The 13,805-nt window shown below is 40.8% G+C and overlaps 1 protein-coding gene across 1 annotated transcript in view; it reads left to right on the top strand.

Annotated features, from left to right (window-relative positions):
- Positions 1-13,805, top strand: part of CENPE (centromere protein E) — an 86,217-nt gene that overhangs the window by 9,554 nt on the left and 62,858 nt on the right. The window contains exons 5-12 of the mRNA XM_067568252.1: positions 715-834; positions 7,650-7,731; positions 7,924-7,991; positions 8,073-8,141; positions 9,622-9,673; positions 11,030-11,117; positions 11,402-11,528; positions 12,945-13,064. Coding sequence (XP_067424353.1) covers positions 715-834; positions 7,650-7,731; positions 7,924-7,991; positions 8,073-8,141; positions 9,622-9,673; positions 11,030-11,117; positions 11,402-11,528; positions 12,945-13,064 — 726 coding nt within the window. The remainder of the gene's footprint in view (positions 1-714; positions 835-7,649; positions 7,732-7,923; positions 7,992-8,072; positions 8,142-9,621; positions 9,674-11,029; positions 11,118-11,401; positions 11,529-12,944; positions 13,065-13,805) is intronic.

Here is a 13,805-nt window from a genome sequence, read left to right as displayed (position 1 = left end):
AAGGATCTAATAGTGTCCTTCAGCCGTAAAACCTGCAGTAAACCTGACAGGGGAGGACTAATATCCTCAGCCTGCAGTGCCTGATGGGGAGCATCCTCGACCCACAGTAAAACCTGCCAGGGTGGAGACTTGCATCTCCAGCCCGCAGTAAAACCTGCCGGCATGGAGACTTGTGTCTCCAGCCCGCAGTACCTGGCGTGCTTTCCAGTAACAAACAGATAAGAAACACAGACAATTCAAACCTTCCCCGATCCTTAACAAAGTTCGGATCTTGCTTGGCTGCTCTCGAATAGGAAGCCTACAGACAGCCCTCCTCCAAGACCCCAAATAGAGATTTAAAAGGTCTCTTACCTTTGAATGGCGCCGAGGGGTTGAAGGGGAGCAATCCGTGGTCCTTCATGCGTGAGTCTAGTGCTTGGAGATCCGAGTCACGGCACCAAATTGTCATGGAAAAGAATCACACTGCTACATTTTAGAGTTGGATCGGGTGCAGCTTTAATTCTATTAATCAATTTTATGATTAATTCTTTGATTCCACAGGAACATCCCTATCTATAATGCCTAGTTTTGTTCTTTCTCAGTGTGGGGATTAATGCTTAAGCTTCAAATATATATCCATAGTCCAGGCCTGCTCTGGTCCAGGCCTACATTACAGTGCTGGGGCCTACACCTCCCCCTCCAACTTCTGATCTGATGTTTGTCTTTAATCTTTAGATTCCAGATAGGGAATTTCTGTTGCGAGTTTCCTACATGGAAATCTACAATGAAATCATAACGGACTTACTTTGTGACAGCAAGAAAAATAAACCTCTAGGAATTCGAGAGGATGTTAATGTAAGTAAATCAAGCTGAAACAAGGTAACAGGAAGGCATTTTATTTAGTCTTACAGTTGTCCTTTTTTAAAAATTGAAAGGACAAATCACCTTTGTGGGCATGGGCTCAAATCATGAGATGCTGATCTAAATGGAGTCCCTGGCTGAATATTGGCCAAATTATGTAGACATGTGATCTAGTGTGATCTAGCTCAGTCAAGAAGGATGCTGCAGGGCTGGATTTAGGTGCCCTGGCAGAGCAGTTTGGGGGGATTCTTTGAGGTTCCTATGCATATTCTCCTTCAGGTTGCACTGGCCAATGTGTCTCAGATTGTGGAACCTTCTAACAGTGCCTATTAGTGCTCATATACTGCTTCTCCTCCACCCCTCAGCCTTCCTGAACATTCTAAGGGTGAGGGTATTAAGGGAGATGTGGCATCATCTGCCTCAGTTCCTTCCAATTGCAGCAGCAGATACATGTAAACCTCTCTGGATCTGGAACCCTGTAAATAATAATCTTTAGTGTCTTTATTACATGCCTGAGAAGGTAGTTTTCATTTATGCTGAAGTCTGGAACTGGCTACAGGTTTTTTCAGCATCATTACTGTTATCGGGGAAGTTCAGGGTGTAGCTCTGCAGTCGGATCATGTACAGGAACAGTGATTCTCCCGAGCTAAAAGAGGAAAGCTCCTGCAAATTACTCTTTTTTTAAAAAAAATTTTTATTCCCAAGAAGTGGAAAAGATTGGACAAGCTCTCATTTTTGTACAGAGAACGCTGTGACCCGCCCCCCCTTCCCCTGGTAGCCCCCTGAAAATGCCAAGGTCAGGGCAGGCTGCAGACGGAGAACAGATTCTTCCAGTACTGGTGGGGGTGCCACTGAAGTCAGGCTTCCCAACCAGCCACAAACTGCGCGTCTGAATCCCCACAGAAGCCAGTACACAAATACACACAGCCCCCTTTACCGCATTTCAGGTTCTGGCTCCCAAATCAGCACTAGGTCCAGTAAAGAGACCAGTTATTTAAACTCTGTGCTCTTTATTAAAATGGTTCCCTTTGACCCTAAGGAGTTAGCCACAGTATCAGATCAATATAGGTTTGGATGTTACCTAAAATACCACGCTGCCAGCCAATCCTTTAGTAACTAAAACTAAAGGTTTATTGTAAAAAGAAAGAAATAAACCATAAGAGAAATGTTAAGGGATTAGAGCAATCAGATACATACAAATGATTCAAAGTCCATACACATCAGGTTTCTAGAAGAATTGTGTAATTGCAGGCTTGTACAGTTCCTCTAGTACACATCCAGTACCTGGATGGGTCTAAGTCCTTCGGTTCAGTTGCAAAATGAATAGATCCAGAAGTAGGTGTGTGTTTGCAGCTGGACAGGAACAAAGACAAAATGGTTTCTGTAGCTTGGCTTTATATATCCTCTGTCCCTGGTCGTGCAGTTTTGTGGAATATTATAAGAACTAAAATGGAGTCCAGAGTCACATGGGCCAATCCTGGTAACGCTTCAGGTATGCCTTTAGTTTCTTCCTGGCCCCCTTGCATCCCTGACTGTCCTAATGGGCCATTAAGCAGGCTATCATCCTGCCACCATCCTATCTGGGGTGTGTCTCATACAGCATACATTTGAGAGATCTGTATTTCAAACTATCTATAACTTGCATTTCACACCTTACACATGAACATAAGTATTATCTGACCTAGCATATTATAACCTTTCTAATAGTACCTGACATAGCATATCTCACATGAATTATTATGATTTTGACATACTGATGTCAAACAATATAACATACTCTTCCCCACCCCACCCCCATCTACCTAGCATGACAACCTTCTGACCCTATCCCCTAATGCACCATCAAGTTCACCAACACTAATAGTTGGAATTTAGTTCTAATTTAGCTCACGAAGCCTCCATTTGAACCTATGTCTGATTTACTATTCCATTTGTCTATTAAAATTGTTTTTCCTAATTGCCATAACGTCAACCAGATGAGTGAATCACATGTCCTAATGGCAGATTCGCCCTCACTGTATTTCACAAAGCCAAAGTGGAGTTTCACCATAACATGGGAGCCTTACCCAAAGTAGTATTTTTATCATGTTAACTGGCAAATTGATAGTTTGTTTTCTTCCCTAGACCACACATTAATAAGGGTGAATGAGAGTTACTCTAAACAGTAAGGGTTTGCTTATACAAAGACTTAGGATGAGTCGACATTAGAAGCTTGAGGCAATGGAAGCTCCCTTATGTTAACATGATAATGCATGCATCTACCCTACACTTCCCAGTCCTTTCTGCTCACCTAAATTGCATGTAACATTAACTTACTTACTCCACCTCTGTGAGAAGCGTAGTGCTTACTTCAATGTTGATGGGTCAACAGAGAGGCAGTGTTTTGTAAGTTGACTGAAGTGGCCTCTCCACTGTGGCCACTCTGGAGATACTTTTCAACTCTGCTGCACCACGGCCAGGTACACAGGAAACAGGCCTTCCCCTGTTAAAGCCCTGGGAACTCTTGAATTCCCATTTCCTGCTTGATCAGCATGGAGAACTTGTCAGCCTATCTGATCACCGTTAGAGGTTTCTCCCAGGTTGCAGCACAAGGCCAGTCACCCATGCTGCTGGTCCATACTCACCATGGCTTGAACAACAACCTGGTTCATAGAATAAGGATTCTGATTTATGTTCTGGCTTGCACTTGAGTGTAATAAGGGGAGTGACTTTTAAATAGCAACCTTGCACTAGACCCAAGGTATACCCTGGCAATGGTTGCCTTGTGCTTTACATGCCTTACTGGGGAAAGCTTGGCCATTAGCACATCCTCTACACTTGCAGACAGGCTTCTGCAGATTAGAAGGTGGAAAAAGAGTGTGTGATGTAATGTTCAATGAGATAATGAATGCCTCTAGGACAGCTGACTCTGAGCTAAGAGCCTGGAGGATTTCATTGTATGAAAAACTGAATATGGAGAGCATCGCAGGAGCATGAGCGTGCCACACAGGATGAGATGCTGTGGATTAGGAAGGACCAATCAGACAGGATGAGGCGCCTGGTTGAGCTTCAAGCAAAAACAGCTTGAGGCTAGATTCCCTCTGCAGCCCTTGCAGAATGGCCTGCAGACATCATCCTGTTCCCAATCCCCCTCCCTCAAAGGTTCCAAGAGATGGAGGGAGGAGGAGAAGAGGTGCTATATCCCTTCCACTCACCTCCCTCCTCCTTCCCCCTCACTGTTACTAAGAACAAAAGGCAGCCATTCAAAGAGCTTTGATGGGCACGACTTCTGTGCATTCACAGCCAAGCTGACTTGGTTTCTTCCCCTCCCAATTTTATTACGTTGTTTGCCCCAGGTTACATTACTTTCCTGCTATTTCAATTTCTTTATGTTTGTGCAATAAAAGTCAAGGGTGTGAGAATGAAATACTCTTTATTTTCTCCACCTCCCTTGCTGCTCCCTCAAATCCCCCTTCTTGGAAACCAATGCACAACAGAGCAGATAGTATGGGAAGGCAGAATATAGATAAGCAGCCCACATTACTGTAGCTCATTACTAAAATGGGTTTTCAAAGCCTTCTTGAGCCTCCTCCCTGGGCTCTTCCTATTGTCTTGGTAGCTGGCTGCTCAAGATTAGCTACCCACCTATGCGCCTCCATGCCCCACCCTGTGGAAACGTCAGTCCCTTCGCCACACAGATATTATAGAGCAGGCAGTGATAACATGGAGCTATTGCTTTCCCTGAAGTCTAACCTAGTAAGCAAACTGCACCAGCAACTCTTTTAAACATTCAAAGGCACATTCTGCACTTGCTCAGCCTGTTGTTGAATCACTCCTTAATTTTGTCGAGGTGGCCAGTGTACAACTCTGTGAGCCATCAGAGCAAGGCTATGCTGGGTCTCCCAGAATCATTATTGGCATTTCAGCATAATCAGGTACACACTAATAGGCCATGTATACCCTGCTGTAACAGCAGTAAGTCAAAGCACACTATATAACTTGTAGTGTACAGCACAGAATTTTCAGGGCCAGTTAGTGTGCAGCAGGTTAGAGTGCATTAGATATACACACCAGTTTGCTGCACACTTAAGTCTCCCTATACAGAAGCCCAAAGAGGGCCGTAGACTACTATCTAAACAGGACTACGGAATTTTGCAAGTCCCGTCCCCCCCAATGTTCTTTTTTTAGGCTGACATTTATGATTGTCTATTCCATCTAAGGCAATGCTTGTGAAGAGTATGTATGTATAGAGGAATGTTATAACCTAGATGTTGTTTTGGTCCCTGCTAGGATTAAATCATATTTTTCTACAGCAATGTCTATCTCCATTAGATGCTTTAAACATGTTCCATTCCCAAGGACCTGTAAGACTGCCACTTTGAGCTCTGTATATATACTTACAAAACACAGTGCTTTAGAACGTTGGGTCTAAAATAAATGTCTCGTTTGATATGGCAGTACTTCTACTCTAATTCAAGTAGGATCCCAAGTCATACCTGTCATGCTGGCTGGATTGGAGAAGGGGGGTATTTATTATATTATTTAACATCAGTATGTCAAAATCATAATAATTCATATAAGATATGCCGTGTCAGGTACTGTTAAAAAGGCTATAATGTGCTAAGTAAGATGATAATGTTTATGTTCATGTGTTAAATGTGTAATGGAAGTTATGGATATGGTTGATATATCTGTATTTCAAATTGTGCTATGTCTGGGCGACACCCCAGACAGGATGGCTGCAGCACTAGCCTGCTTAATGGCCCATTAAGAAATTCACAAGTACAGGGGACCCAGGGGGAGAAGCCAGGGATATACTTGATGAGTCACCAGGACTTACTCATGTGACTCTGGACTCCATCTTATTCCTGTAAATTTCCACAAGCAGCATGGCAAAGGCCAAAGGACATAAAAGGCAGCTGCCCCACATCCATTTTGTCTTCAGTCACCAGTCTTCAGTCTACCTCTGGATCAACTCTTCTAGAACTGACCTGAAGCTGTGAAACAAAGGACTGAGACTCATCCAGGTACTGGATGTACACCAGAGGGATTATACAAGCCTGCAAACTCCACAATTCCATCAGAAACCTGATATATATAGAGAGACGAAATCAGACACATACAGTTGACTTGAATCATTTAACAGTTCTCTTATAGTTTGTTTCTTTCCTTTTATAATAAACCTTTAGTTTTAGTTGCTAAAGGATTGGCTGGCAGCGTGGTATTTTGGGTAAGATACAAACTTATATTGATCTGATACTGTGGCTTACCCTTTTGGGGTCAGGAGAAACCTTTTTGGTAAAGAGCATAGAGTTTAAATAACTGATCTCTTTACTGGACCTAGTGGCTGATTGGGAGCCAGAGACTGAAATGCAGTAAAGGGGGCCGTGTATATTTGTATTTTGGCTTCTTGATAACCAGTGTGGAGAATCAGAAGCACTGTTTGTGGCTGGTTGGAAAGTCTGACTTCAGTGTCACCCACCAGTGCTGGGAGAATCTACTCTCCTTTTACAGCCTGCACTGACCTTGGCATTTTCAGGTGGCTACCCTAGGCACAGATGGGTCACAATAACCTCAACTGATGAGGTATTGCTTGCCAATCTGACCCATGAGTGTGGAATATGCAGAAGACTCTAAAACAAGAAATGAAGGTTACTTGTAGCAGAGTCCAAGATGGACTCTGCATATTCACATACCTCACCCACCTCCTATTTCCTCTGAGTCCTTTTGAGCTCATGATTTTGAAACGGTGGTTGAAGGAACTGAGGTGGCATATAGGGCCATCCCCCCTTTCATATTCACCCTTGGAAGGCTGCGGGAAAAGTAGTAGGAGTATGTGAATGTTGTAACATGCACTGCTAGAAGAAGGTTCCTCTATCTGAACTGCACCTGCTGGCACATCTCGTGGGTGTGAATATGCAGAATCCCTTTTGAAGAGTCCAGGTTACAAGTAAGTAAGCTTTGTGTCATGCCTACAACTACTGCAAAGCTGTAATCCATTTTGGTGGTATCTCTTTCCTAAACATTGGAATTTTAGTCTTAAAAAAAAATCATCTTGAGCAGTGTAGTGGCTTTTGGGGAAGGGGTTCTGAGTGTCTAAAACACTTCTATAAAATCTGATATTAACTTCCCACCTTAATTTATAGTCAAGGTTGCAAAAAATGGTCAACACAAAAAAGAACCTATGCTATTCCCTAAGGGAATTGCTTTAACACACTTCACCATCATAATATATTCAAAATGGATACATTCTCCACTACTTTTACACATACATTGAATAACTATCAAATTAGAATTGTGGCCAGTATAGCGTGAACATAAGTAGCATTAATGTAGACATCCTGTTGATAACTTCAACTACACTAAAGTTTTGCTAATTTTTTTAACTTGTTAATGAGCACCATTTGTTACATAAGCTGCTTCAGCAAACCTCTTGGAATGGGGGGGGAGGGGGTCTGCTAATCTGTGTGGAGCACAAAACATAGATCCTCCATGAATAGCACCTTTGAAATTTTTATTTTTCAAACCTCTAAAAGGTACAAATTCCCTGTAAAGATCTAAAATTCAGAGGACCTTCCCCTGCCAGATCATACATTTAAAAATGCATCATATTTTTGGATCTCAAATGTTTGACATTGTCTCCTTCAAGAGATATGTAGGCATAAAAACTTGCAGTGACAGTGTTCTGACTTTATTCCCTGTGTTTGGAAGACAAATTTGTCGTCTTCCAGATTGCTGTGTGGTTTTTATTAATTAATTCAGCTGAAACTCGATTTCTCATTTATTTTAGAGTTGGGTGACATTTGTTTTTAATTCTGTTTCTTTTGCAGAGAAACATCTACGTGGAAGATCTGATCGAAGAGGTCGTGGTTACGCCAGAGCAAGTCATGACATGGCTCAGGAAAGGAGAAAGTAGGATGCTTATCCTCTCATATTTGATGCAATTTTAAAATGTGTGACCACTCTTCTAAATTTAGTACATAGCTTTTATGAGATTGTAGTTTTACCCATTATTTTCAGTTTGACTACTTTTGCTTACAATCTTAGTATTGTCTGGAGCGTATTGGTCTTTGAATAACAAACATTATGACTATATTTTGACAGAAAACAGACACTATGGAGAAACAAAAATGAATGAACGCAGCAGCCGTTCTCACACGATTTTTAGAATGGTGGGTGTCTGTATACATCTCTCTTTGCTATGTGTTAACGGAAAAGATGTGCAATAATCTTATGAGACTTTCTTCTTTTAGATTATAGAAAGTAGGGAAAATGATCCTGCCAACACGAACTGTGATGGAGCAGTAATGGTATCACATCTGGTAAGTTATGTTTGGAATAGGTTGTCAGGTGCTAGGTAGGTATTAATGTGGAAACTTACAACTTTAAAAACAGCTAAAATATTGGGCACTGCTAAAATGAAAGCCTAAACTCAGAGATTCTCTCCTCTCGTATTGAGAGTCAAATGCTCTAATGTTAAAACTTGGGTGAAGGAGAAATATTGTACTGTTTTAAGACTATATACCAATCTATATCTATATGTAATCTATATGTAAAAGCCTATTCGATACAATGCAGGCTGAGGCTGTGGTGCAAAGTATCCCAGAAGGTAGTTTACCCACTGCTTGGAATTTCCCTAGGGGGAGGCTCAGAACTCCTACATAACTCCTTCTGGCTGCTGGGACAGTGTGGCATGACATGGGGGAAATGGGGACATCTGATTGAAAATCACAGTTGCCATAATTGTTCATAAGAACCTCTGTCAGTTGGTGCAAGATAGAGCAACCTTCAGGAGTCAGGTGGCCTCAGCACTAGAGGAACATAAAAGTGGCTTGCACCCACTCTTGCTGACAGATTCAGTACTTGCTGGCTGTGATCTCTTTTCCCCTTTGTTTGTTGGATTGATATTAGAAATATGGTAGGAATCCAAAAGAAAGAATGAATGTTTGGTCTGTCAATCTGTATTTGGAACTCTAAGAACTAGATTATGTGTGCATTTCCTGTTTAAAACGTCTTTAACATCTTGACAAAATATTGCCTACTCTCCAATCTCTGGTGAACTGATTACCATGGAGGTAGTCACTAGTCATCTCTAATTTCTCCAGTATCAAGCTTCTTGACGATCTGCATCTTGACCAGACTAGTTTGATCAGTCGTGGGCTACCTTCAAGTGATAGCCCTTGTCTATCTTTCTTTGAAAGCACTGGGTCTGTCAGCAGCCTTTGATATGTGGTTATTGTTGGCTGGGTTATACTCCTTGGTGGAGTTAGCTCAAGTACAGCCTCAGTTTTCACGCTCTCTCCTGAAAGCAGAGGCCTATAAAGGTGATGGGTGGTTGCTGGGCATCACCCAAATCACCATCAAATGATACTGCAAGCTTGTAATCCTTGTAACCTGTTTGTAGTGCAACTGATAGGTATAAGGGATTGAGATGATATTGGTATTTTGATACTTGACTTCTTCCATTGACCTCTTATATTGTGAGACAAACTTGAGAATTCATATGTATATTGAAGAGTACATACTTTAAAAGGTCAACTTGCATAGCAAGTTTACAAATCGTGCTCACAATATTGGTAATGGAGTCTACATTGCTATTTTTAAAGCCATTTGCCCCAAGCAGCTTAACTTACTAAAGTATTGATCTCGTTGTGTAGTTGGTATATTACTATAGACATGTCAAAGCCATTGCTGGCTTAACTAAATTTGGACTGAAATTCTTAGCATAGCTTTAGCATTGAGAGCATTTAAAACTGATTTATTCACAAACTGTGCCTCATGATATCTTTATTGAATTTGCAGAACTTGGTAGATCTTGCTGGCAGTGAAAGAGCTAGCCAAACAGGATCAGAAGGTAGGTAACTACTATTAAATCTGTAATGGAGTTTCCTATAGTGCCCATCTCCCTAGTATTTAAATGCCGGCTAACATTCTAACAATCGGAATGTAATATGCCATAGAAGAAATTATCCGTCTACGAAGTCCTGGGTTCTAAATTTAAATAGAACCACCCAGCAAAAAGAAGCCAGGGGTGTTGTGGACAAGTTCAGTGTAAAACTCTGCTCACTATGAAGTTGCAGTTAAACTAAAATCTGAAATGTGTTTAAAGAATGGTATGAAGACTATGATAATTTTTACAGTGCTATAACATACATAATGGTACACACTTCCCTGGAACACTAGGTGCAGTCCTGGCTGACCAGTTGGATGTAACAGAAATAGAAGGATCAGAGGTGCATAACAAATTATTAGAGGCATGGAAGAACTCTTACATGAAGGGCTGAGGAGCAAATTGATTGGGATTGTTTAGTTTAGAGAGGAGACATGATAGAGGTTTACAAAATAATGAATGGTATAGACAAGGTAAACAGTAATGTCCCTCTCACAATACAAGAACAAGGGGCTACTCAAAGAAGTTAAGAGGCAAACACATTTAAAATGTAATACTTTTGTTTTTACACAACATATAACTACCACAACCTATTGTTGAGGCCAAGAGCTCAGTATGATTATGCATAACAGGAGCATTCCCAGTCTGATTAAGTGGGATTCAAATTTTAGTATGGATACAAATCCTAACGGCATCAGCCAACCACTGACCAGGGTCACAAAGAAATGTTTCCTCCTACAAGCAAGTCATTCCTAATGACCTAGAAGCTGGGTGGGGAGTAGGTTGGTTGGCTGTTTGTTGTAGGGTTTGTTGTTGTAGTTATTTAAACGCCTTCTAAAGCATCTGGTACTGGGTGCTGTCAGACAGAATAGTGAACAAAATGGAGAACTAATATGATCTGTTATGGCAATTCCTATGTATCTAAAGTCATGTCTTCACTGGCGGTGGCAAATTTGCTGCTGTCAGATCAGTTCTTCGGGATCGATTGAGTGGGTCTTCACTTCTGCTCAATTGATCTGGAAATCAATTTAATAAATCCACCCCAGAGAAAAGAGTAACTTTGCATCAATGGGAGCTCATTTCCTGTTGGTGCAGCGAAGTGAAGATGCCATGGTAAGTAGAAGTTAGGAAGCCGACGGGAGATACATAAACTATTCTATGTAGCTTGTGTATCTCCCGTTGACTGCTGCCAAATTTCATGGTAAGTGTAGACAAGGCTTAAGACTGCTTAATCTTCTCTGTTGAACAGTTATTCTGTCTAGCATATAGGATAAAAGTGAACTTCCGTAAATAAAAGCAGTGTTTCTGTGTAATAACTAGGTCTCCGACTCAAAGAAGGATGTAATATAAACAGAAGTCTGTTCATCTTGGGTCAAGTAATCAAGAAACTCTGTGACGACCCCTCTGGGTAAGCATTTGTGGTATCTCTTCTGGAAATGAGTAGCTGTAACTCTCTGTACAGTTAGCTAGTTAGCAAGCCTTGAAATCCATCCATGTTATTAATATAGATTTGTCCTTATTTCCTTATATCAGACATTTATAACATGAAGAGAACTGCCACTTCCACTGCCACCAGGTGTTACTAAGTCAATCTGTTATGTTCTGCAACTAATATCATTATATTCAGCAGTACAAGAACACTAATCTTTGCTTTATGGTTTGTTTGGTGTTTTCTCTTCCCCTCCACAACAGTTTCATAAATTATAGAGACAGTAAGTTAACACGAATTCTCCAGAACTCGTTGGGAGGAAATGCTAAGACAGTCATCATTTGCACAATTACTCCAGTTTCGTTTGATGAAACTCTTAGCACCCTGCAGGTAAAATTATTTCATTTCCTTCCTTCCCCATCCCCTCCAAGCATTAATGTTGTAGCTAACTAGGTCAGAAACGAAGAATGGAAGCTGAGAAATTTATAACAAAATTGATTACTTGAACTTTCTTGAGGCCCCTGTGGACTTGATCGCCATTGAAGTCTACAGTTTTATACTTGAGCCTTTACCCAGGCACCTTCTGGTACATGTTGTATGGATTTTGCTTCCTCTGACAGGCAGATTTTTCATTTCTCCTTGTTCTCACCATCTGTGTAATCTGTACAGTCTCCATTTTCTCACAAATTCCCCTTTTCAGAGACTGCATTGTTACTGGCATGCAGCCATAATTTTGTGTGCGTATAATCACACATTATACACACAAACTATGCTAAAAAAACATTATTCTGGTTGCAAAGCCAAGCACTCAAGAGTTAAGAAATGCCAGATTTAAGGTTGCCTGTAAAGTAATTTTTTCGTCTCTCATATGATGACAGATCCCATTCCTAAAAAGATTATCTGACAGTAAAGCCACAAACTGACAGGTGACTGAAGATCAGGCCCAATACATGAATCTACTCAACTATTAAAAAAAAAAAAAAGAAAAAAGCTGACCACTTCAAATTGTTGGGGTCCCTTTTAACATTGCTATTGGAATAATTTTCACTTCTGACTTTTGGGAGGTTTAAATTTAGTCTTTTGTTTCCACACAATCTGACTTTTTCCACAAGTAAGGCTCACTTGAAAGTTGGAACTACAGAACAGCAGAAAATAACTACATAGTTCTGTAGTAAGATAGGAAACAGAACTGAACCAAATGCGAACTTCTTGTTGCGCATGTACAAAAGTTAATCTAAGATAGCTGAACTTAATGAGCAACTGCTTCTGGATTCATAATATGTGAAGTTCAAACTTAAGGTCAGGCACTTTGTAGTTGTTTTTTTGTTTTGTTTTCTTTTTAATTGGAAAAGTTCATTAGGTCTGAACCTACAGCCCTTACTCAAATGAGTTGTCCCAGTGAAGTTAATAGGACCACTCAGATGAGTAAAAATTGTAGGATTGGGTCTGTGGTGTTTCCTCGTGCTCTCCAAAATCAAATTTGGCTGCATAGACTCTTTGCTAGAACATTGTTTCATTTTTGGGCTGATACCAAGAAATGGAAGCTTTCAGTCTCCCCTCCCACTCCTCCCAAAAAATCCCCCCTCAGGTTATGAATAAGTGAAAATAACGAGGCGTAATGTTGAACTGCAGCCTTAATTACATGGTGCTTGCTACTCACATAATAAATATTCATTGTACCTTCTAGTCAGCCCTGTTGTTAGTTACTCCTCACTCTGATACAAAACTACAAAGATTTAGTTGTTATTCTGTAACTTATGTTAATGGGAAGCTTCACTGTCTTGTATGGTATGGTCATTCTTCCAGTTTGCCAGTACAGCCAAAAGAATGAAGAATACTCCAAAAGTCAACGAAGTATTGGATGATGAAGCCCTCCTGAAAAGATATCGAAAGGAAATAGTGGACTTGAAAAGGCAGCTGGAAGAAGTATGTCCAAACACATTGAGCTAATCATATAGCATTTAAAATAGAACGTCCAAAAATAATGCCAAATAAAAGGCACCTAAACTTGAAGATAAACTCCACTTGCTTTTAAAATACTTTGGTCCATATCTCACTTTTCACACAAGCTGAAGTATGTGAGGTTGAAGTGGTGTAACAACACAACTCATGGTGGCTATGTATATTTCATTACTTCCATAGGTCCAAATGTGAAACTTCACACAGATCCCATGGGTATAGGGAGAGAGGCATGTGGACCCCACTTTTAGCTTTTGTCTTGTCTTGTTTAGCATTGCCACCGCACTTCTACAGGCAATCAAAGGATTTTCTTCCTTTGCATTTGAAGGATCACTAACCTATCTCTAGAATTTCTTAACCTCTTATTATAAAAAAACTCCTAGGATTACTGTAACTGAGACGGAAAATTTTCAGACATCTGCCTCCCACCCCCTTCCCCACTCACCCACCTGACTCCATGTCTCCTGACTATACATGATATACTGAAAACACAAGAACATTTTTAAACAATAATATCCTTCTCACACACAGCAAATCCACTATTAATGCAACCCCATAGCCCGTCTCGGCCCAATGAATTTCCTGATATGAGAAGACAGACTAGATGGAGTGGTGAAATTGATAAGAAAGTATCCCTGAGAGCTGAGCATCTGGTCTCCAGTCCCAAGGAGGGTAGTGTGGAATCAGCCACTGCAGTAATTACTGGAA

This window comes from Emydura macquarii, unplaced genomic scaffold (genome assembly GCF_026122565.2).
Source record: "Emydura macquarii macquarii isolate MOO-44397 ecotype Brisbane River unplaced genomic scaffold, CSIRO-AGI_Emac_v2 contig_2863, whole genome shotgun sequence".
NCBI classification, from domain to species: Eukaryota; Metazoa; Chordata; order Testudines; family Chelidae; genus Emydura; species Emydura macquarii.
The sequence above is the reverse complement of the archived record's forward strand: the minus strand, read 5'-3'. Positions and strand labels throughout refer to the sequence as shown.